Source organism: Volvox carteri (assembly GCF_000143455.1).
Source record: "Volvox carteri f. nagariensis unplaced genomic scaffold VOLCAscaffold_69, whole genome shotgun sequence".
Classification (NCBI taxonomy): Eukaryota; Viridiplantae; Chlorophyta; class Chlorophyceae; order Chlamydomonadales; family Volvocaceae; genus Volvox; species Volvox carteri.
This window is the reverse complement of record NW_003307612.1, coordinates 557,809-565,588: the sequence shown is the minus strand read 5'-3', so window position 1 is coordinate 565,588 and position 7,780 is coordinate 557,809. Positions and strand designations below refer to the sequence as shown.

The window sequence follows — 7,780 nt, the reverse complement described above, 5'->3', positions numbered from 1 at the left end:
TGAGAACGCTAAGAATGCTAAGAACGGCTTGAGAATGCTGGTGCTGCTGAGAATGATCTTATGCCAGTCTCAAGCATTCTTATGACGGTTTTACGAAAGAATGGCTTTGAGAATGCAAACAGTGCGGAAAACTTAGCAGAAACACGCACAAGTTACAGTGGTTTGCCCCTTCCATGTATAGTTCAAGCAGGAAACAGAGAGTCAGTCCTGTATTCTGAAATAAGTTCATAGTGCTGAAATCATCCACAAGACCGACCATGAGGGCCCCTACTGCTCTGGACCCGGGGGTAAGACCCTTCGAAAACTAGTACTGGCTGGCACCAGAAAGTCGCCCCAGTATACAAGCGAAGCAGACATGCCCCAACAATCAACTATCCAACGAAGGATTTAGTCAGTCAACGTATGGAACGGGCCCCAAGCAATTTCTGTCGATTTGCATAGTAATGTGCCACTCCCATTACCTATTACTTCACAATACGTCCCTGTGCACAACATTCATTCGGTTATCCATCAGCCATACCATCAGCTTTACCTTCATTGAGAAGCCCTGCCCAGGCCACGGTCCGACCATTCGAGGGCCTGGGCGACCATGCCCACCAGTCCCCACGATTTGCCCTCCACTCCACCAATGTGTTACTAACGATTGCCCCTCAAGAGCAAGCCACAAGGGATTCAGAGGTCTTGCAGCGCTAATATTAATGTGCTGCTACCGTGACCTCGCCCATGGGGTCTGCGGCTGCAGGGCCTCCCAGCCAGCCACCCGCATGAAGCTGTAGCTTCTTGACAGAACACACAGGGCGCCCCGCTTACTGGGGTGTGGCAAGATGTGCACTCGGCAAGGCGCAACATCCTCAGCCAGGTAGTAACGAGAGCCTGTGTTGGACACACTGGCAGCCCTGGCGTCCACCAAGGGGACATTCATGAACTGGTCGACTGCAACTTCGGCATCACTGTTGTTCCCCAGCAGGGGAGCATGCCATTCGACCTCCAGCACCACATCAAACTTATCCCTGTTCAATGGCGACCTATAGCGGTACAAGCCCAGCACCTTCCCCGCCCACATTTTGTCGCTGGAGTTGCATCTCCGGGTGATGAACCAGCAGGCCTGTGATGTCTTAGGCTTGTTGCTATCGAATGCAGTGAGTTCCACGTTGTTGTTGAGCTTGATGGCCACGAGCTTCTCCAAGAACCTGCCTGTGAGATGTATACCACTGATCGGCTTTGACCCCAACAGCAAACCCGGCTGCACCCACACATCTTGGCACCACAGCTCACTGAGGCAGCACTTGGCAAGCACCTACAGATGCAGGCAAGAGGCACACCAGCAGATAGGTACGGCACGGTCGCTCAAGGTGGTGAGTGTATTTACCAAGTTGTAGCGATGAAGACAGGCATGCATCGCAGGGCAGTCACACCAGGTTTCACACCTTGTTCCGCATGGACACAGAGCCATGGCTGTCCCGGTGCAACAGCGTCCTTCTTGAGTGGGTCCTTAGCCTCATGTGTGAAAGATAGTCGGACAGGAATGGCCCCGGGGTCGTGTCATCAGTCCACTGCTCCCACAGCCAGGCGGTGAAGACACCAAATAAATCAGAGTAGTCGGTGCTGTGGCGCAGGTAAGTCTCATGCATCTCCAGGAGGAAGCCTTCCGGAAGGTTCTCGCGCCGTGCCTGCTTAAATCCTATTGCAGCGTTTCCGGAGAAAGTGTCAACGCTGGGGCCGGTGGAATTAGTGACCGTCCAATACGCCTTCTGCTGATGGGTCAACTTTCCAGCGGACACGGCGTCCTGTGGGGGTTCAAAAGTGCAGAGGCCCTCGGGTAACCTCTCAGCAGCTAGAATCACCGACTCCTTATGTATCCAGCTGCGCATACAGGTAGCCTCGGGGTACTGCTTGTTCTTCATCAGCTTCACCAAATGGTTCCACAGTGATTCGTAGCCCCACATCGCGGTTGTGAAACTTGGCCCAAGGTGTTCAATTCGCTCCGCGAGGTGCAGCAGCTGATGCAACTTCATGTCTAGCTCGCAGGAAGGCAGGTGAATCTCCATCAGTGTCACGGCACGAGCGACGCCATGTAGGATTGGCAAGCAGTCCTCCCGCGGCACGGCCTTGTCCATCAGGAAGGACACGCTGCAGAGCAGCTGCAGCATCACCTCAAGCTGAGGAGAACCGATTCCAGTGGCGTGGCCAAAGATGTAGGCTCCATATGGGCTAGCAAGAAAGCACCATGTGTGCATCTTCACACTCTTTCCGGGCTTGAAGAGGCTGCGCAGGCGTGATCCACCACCGTCCCTTGAGGGGATGACTGCTGCCACCGATCCCACAGCTGAGGCCATCCGATCAACGCTGGGTGTCAACCATGGCGTCCCCTCCCACGTCCGTCTGTTGACGTTGAGCTCATGCCTGCAAGAGTGATGTGCACAGCCAGCAAATGAATTTTGTTAAGGTAGCCTTGCTGTGTCACCCAACCGACGGTCTCACTTCACTGCACTGCAAAGCAACTCACGGTTCTGGACATACTCACTGGCGGACGGCATCAGTCACCCGGGCGCCGCCCGTGGCAAGCTTGAAAAGATCACGCGTGCTGTTGGCTAGCGTATGCATGGGGTCGTAGTGGAGGCCCAGGTCCGTGTTGAAGTGGTCGAGGTCCAACAGGGCAAGGTGGTGCAGCGCCTGCATGACAAAGGCGATTGCAGACGTGAATGCTGTGGGAGTTGTCTGGTGCAGGGTTATAGTGCATAATGACGCAGAACACTGGATACTGATAGGTCCACCACCCATTCTTTCCCTCCATTGTAACACCCCGTACTTACTGGTGCAGGTTCCACCTCGCCACCATGGGTGGGCACCTGCATTGGCAGTGTCCAAAGTTATTTACATGTGTTATCCTGTGTGTTATCCTGTGCACAGTAATGCACGACAAACATTGGTCCCTACCGGGGTCATGGCCACGAGCTCCACCTTTGTCCGTACTGCTGGCCGAGGCTCATTGGCTGTCCTTGTGATAGACTGTCCTGTGGCATCTGTGATGGGGTTCAGCACACTGGCAGGCCGCCTAATCGGGTCGTCACCGTCCAGCCACGTCCATGCTCCGGGATAGTTGTACTTGTGGACGCCCTTGCTGCCAGCTGTCCAGCACTTATAGCAGCCATGTTTTACTCGTGGTGCCCCTGACATTCGCAGCATGTCCTCGATGGCCCGGTAATCCCCACCGGCCGTGAGAAGTCTAACCCTGACATTGATGTAGGACTCCGTGTGTGCATCGAAAGTATCCACCCCGCGCTCCGCCAGGCTTTCCAGCTCCCTGGACAGGAGCTTCAACACGCACCCAACACGCGGCCTCTCCCCCTCATCCTTCTTTCGGGAACCTGGCAGGATGCCAAGGACCGTTGTCGCGCCGTGGGTGTACCTGAACCCAAGTTGGGCAGACAGGGTTGGCAATGCAATTGGATGGATGTGCATGGCCCTACTGGGGGATCCACTGATGACGGTGCCCCACCTTATGTCTGGGCTGAAATTGTATGCTGTGATGGCGACGGGGTACAGACTGTAACTAGCGTCGTCCTTGTATGCCTGGACACCATCAGTGAAGACACCGAGGAGGATGTCCGTGTCACGCAGGGGAGGCTGTCCGCCTTGTTCAGATTCCTTCATGACGATGTAAGCCTTGCCATCTGTGATGTCACAGATGAACCCGTCTGGCAACCCATGTTCGGCAGCAGATTTCGCATGATGCCTGATTTCCTTGGAGTAGTGCTTCGAAGCAAAAAGCCTCCGAATGTAGTCCGTGACACTTCTGCAGGGGAGAGGGGGGGGGCGGCGCGGGGCAGGGTGGGCAGCTGTAGGTGAGCAGGCATTGGCCAACTGGCTACTCATACACATGCACCGATTGCAGTAGGTGCGGCAAATGTTCAGGTACGCATTAGCAAGAGCAGACAGTGAGGTGCAGTATTGTCGGTGCTCTGGGCTCAAATCAGGAAGCAGGATCCATCAAGCAGAGCACGCACCTGTAGATGAATTTTTTCGTGTTCCCTGCTCGCAGGCAGCCACATTCAGGATTAAGACACATGGTGCTCTGGTGATCGTCCCCTGCATACAAACTCCCACACATCACACAGTACTCGTATGATACGTATCGGCAGTCTTCTTGGGTCAGGACTCGCTGATCCTGGAGGAACGTCAGGAACTGGGCATACTTGGTTGGCCTCTCATCCTCTGGGATCTTGCACCGCTTGTACTGAAGCTTGTAATGATATCCTCACATGCAGCCTGCGTAAGCTTGTTTTTGGACTTGATTGCAAGCATATCGAGCAAGTCGGCAGAGAGGTTGGTATAAAGTTTGCTCTTTTTGGTCCAGTCCACATTAGGAATCCTCCACTCTGTATAAGAGCAGGTGAGTGTCCCCCCATCACCACGCCCCGGCACGTATGCCTCATAATCCACGCATACTGCAGGCTCATGGTGGTCATGTCCCTGGCTAGGGGACGTGGGTGAAGCAGCTTCCATGTCTGTATTTTCAGTTGCATTAAGCACTAGGTGGTCATGCACCGTGTCCATGTCGTCAGGGGGTTCGTCCCAGTCATCTTCGTCGGTCCCTGGGGTGGGATGGGATGGGATTGATTGAAGGGGGTTTGAGGAGCGACTCTTCACAAATGGGCAACCGCCAATCCCGACCCTGCCCTCGACCACGGAGTCTCACCCCCAGCTGTATCTGGTGTGATGAGTACCACAGCATGCGGCAGAGTTGGAGGTTGCTGCATTGTGATCGGCGGGGCTGCGGTCGGATCCAGGAGTCTGTCAGGTTGTCCAATGGCCCGAGTGTATGATGCCGCTACATATGCAGGGTCCGCTGAGGCAGGCAGGGAGCGCACACCGCCCCCCCCCCAGTGGCGCCGGTGGCGTCGGGATGCATCAGCAGTCACCAAGCCGGCAGATGTATCCGATGTCTGTTGGACATTTGCCGCGCATTGGGGGCAAAGACAATACACCAAGTCGCTGGTGCGGGTGGCACCGAGATTATTCGTTGTCACTGTCCCAAAAGCGACCAGCACCAGGAAGCCCAACATGACCAAAGTCAGAGTGTACACCAACCAGTCATCCTCCACGGGTTGCTTCTTTATATCAAGGGCGCCAAGCGGCCTGACCATTGTCAGCAGATTATTGGAGCATGGATTCCGCTGTCTTTTATCTAGTGAGATAAAGTGCCTGCATGGCTGAGCTGATGGACAAACAATGGTGCACTTCGATCGTGGCAGCAGTCTTGACTGTGTACATTCAAAGAGTTTTGAGCAAATAAGACAATCTTGGTCGATTTAAAAATGCTGACGAGAACAGCAGGCCGTGTTTTTGAATTTGGATCTCGAGACACCTTCGAATTTTGGATCAAGACGCAGTCGCAAATGCAGCATTTCCGTTCGGCTGGTACTTCTACTCTGTTTAACCGGTAGCAAACACTTAGCTCTCTTCGTCGGAGATAGAATCTTACAAGGACAGGAGCGACAGCGACAAAACAAAGCAGCAAGCGCCCAGCTAACGGAAAGACCACCTTGCTGACATTTGCCCTCACAGCACCGGCCCGAACCTCACAGGATCGACAACGACTGCCAACACCTTGAACATGAACATCCAAAATGTGGGGAGGAGGAGGACAAACCCCCACAAAACGGAAACCATACGCAAAGCACTCTCAACACTGTGCTTCGGATTCACAGGGACTTACGGAAAGACCTAGCACAAGCACACCGGGGCACACACAAGGGCGCCACCCTGCCGGTCTGACCATCAAGTCCCAGGCTAGACAGAACACGAGCACGTCCCAACCCATTCATGGGCCAGCTGCACGGTGGCAACACCGCCAGCTCAGCGGGTTTGTGGTCATTCACCAGCCACAGCCAGGACTCCAGTCTCACCAGCCCCAAACGTTTGGGTTTAACCCCGCCCTCTCACACTCAAACTACAAGCTGGCCGCTCACAGATGGAATCTGCCTGGCCACTGTGGAATGGCATCCGTGTGCATATTCAATGCTCAGGAGAGGTGGAATAGCCGACGGAGCTCCTTGTGGACATATGCCAGGCTGTATGTCTCATTTTCCAGATCACCACCCTGAACATACCAGTGGAGGCGCGGGCTCCAGGTGCCAGCCTTGCCAGCCGCCCCAGCATGCACAGTGTTGCCATGCAGGAAAATGATCTGGCCAGGCTGTCCCCGCATCCTCATGACTGGGTGACTCGGGAGGTGCGACACGAACCTCAGGGCTGTCTCGTCCGGCAGGGTCAATGTGTTCGCCAGGGACAGGCCTGATGGCGTGCCACCCCGCCCCGCCCCCTGACCGCTGTGGGGGCTGGCCTCCCCACCTGCCGCACTGTTTCTGTCGGCTCTGCTTGCATCACCTGCTTCGGCATCATCTGCTGCTGCAGCAGCAGCTGCAGCAGCAGGCTCTGCCCGAGCAGCAAACGCCTGCACAGTGTGGTGGCTCCCTGGGCTCACCCACAGCTCGAGGTCCTGCTCCAATGGCACGATTGCAACAAACGACATCCCTCTGCCAGGCTGCATGTCCACGTGCAGCGTCTGCCGACGAATGGGGGCTGTGCCGCCAGGGTTGTTGCCAAGGATCACACCAGTGCTTGACCAGGTGCAAGCCAGGGATCCGCTCCACTATGTCTTGGATAACACCCTCCACGTAGGATGCTATGTTCGACAGGCTAGGCCCCGGCTGCACCTTGTCCAGCTTGACCATCATACGCCTCCCGGTTCCATTGCTGAGTCGGAGCCTGCCCTCATGGGTAAGCCGTGGTAGCCCTCCCTGCCGCGCGGGAAGGTCCCCACGCTGAAATATTGCTGCTGCCTTATCGCCTGACACGAGCTCAGTGGCGCTTGTGGGAACATCGGGAGTGATCAGAGAGGCGAGGTGGGGATCGTCTACTACCGCAAACCCCTCCTTGTCAAGCATCACCGGGACCATGTCTATCGTGTGCATGAAAAGGTCTGTTTCGAGTACATGGCTGTCCTCTGGTTCCGGCTCAGATTCCACGTCCGAGTCTGATGATGACTGGATGGCCCGGTTCCTGGTGGGCCTTCGCCGATGGCGAGACTCCCAATAGGACACCACCGCACCAGCCATGCGGCGGATCTCTCGCTCAAGGTGTGCTTCATCATTGGGCAGCAGTCTCCTCCTCTCGTCTGCTGCTTGAGCAGCCGCCTCACCGCCACGGGCATCCTCAGGCGCCGGCGGTGGCAGCTGCACAGTAGCAGATGCGCCCCCCTCCTGCAGGCCGCATTGCATGGAGTGATGCACAGGAGGCACGACGGGTTCACCAGGTTGGTCAATGGGCAGTGTCATTTGGTGCACCCGTTGTGTGCTCTGTGGTGCACCCTCCCTCACACGGACCGACCCCGCCCCTCAGGCTCCCCCACCTGCTGTCTTACCGTGCACGGAAACCGTGGGCTGGGCATGGCAGCTCGTCCTGCAGCCGACGGGGATGGCACAGCAGCCGCCTCACCGCCACGGGTGTCCTCCTCCTGCAGGCCGCGTCACACAGAGTGATGCACAGGAGGCATGACAGGTTCGCCAGGTTGGTCGACGGGCAGTCATGGCAGCGGGAAGCAGACTTGCACCGAAGCCCTGGTGTACCGGAGTACACCACAGAGAACACAGCAAGCAAGTGCATCCCAGCCGACACACTCCACCCCGTCGTGCTGCTCCTATGGAGTGTCATTTGGTGCACCCGTTGCATGCTCTGTGTTACACCGGGGATCCTCAATTATGTCGACCGACCCCGC

At 56.3% G+C, this 7,780-nt stretch overlaps 1 protein-coding gene across 1 annotated transcript in view; it reads right to left on the bottom strand.

The window, feature by feature from the left end:
* Positions 1-706: 706 nt before the first annotated feature.
* The window catches only part of jtnpB10 (jordan transposition protein), a gene marked incomplete at both ends in the record, with an annotated part of 7,909 nt that continues 835 nt past the window's right edge, over positions 707-7,780 (bottom strand). The window contains 14 exons of the mRNA XM_002957086.1: positions 707-1,297; positions 1,428-2,403; positions 2,525-2,673; positions 2,814-2,849; positions 2,938-3,409; positions 3,500-3,796; positions 4,008-4,032; positions 4,263-4,595; positions 4,700-5,139; positions 5,567-5,610; positions 6,355-6,457; positions 6,619-7,265; positions 7,415-7,464; positions 7,501-7,519. Of these exons, the coding sequence (XP_002957132.1) occupies positions 707-1,297; positions 1,428-2,403; positions 2,525-2,673; positions 2,814-2,849; positions 2,938-3,409; positions 3,500-3,796; positions 4,008-4,032; positions 4,263-4,595; positions 4,700-5,139; positions 5,567-5,610; positions 6,355-6,457; positions 6,619-7,265; positions 7,415-7,464; positions 7,501-7,519 (4,182 nt within the window). The remainder of the gene's footprint in view (positions 1,298-1,427; positions 2,404-2,524; positions 2,674-2,813; positions 2,850-2,937; positions 3,410-3,499; positions 3,797-4,007; positions 4,033-4,262; positions 4,596-4,699; positions 5,140-5,566; positions 5,611-6,354; positions 6,458-6,618; positions 7,266-7,414; positions 7,465-7,500; positions 7,520-7,780) is intronic.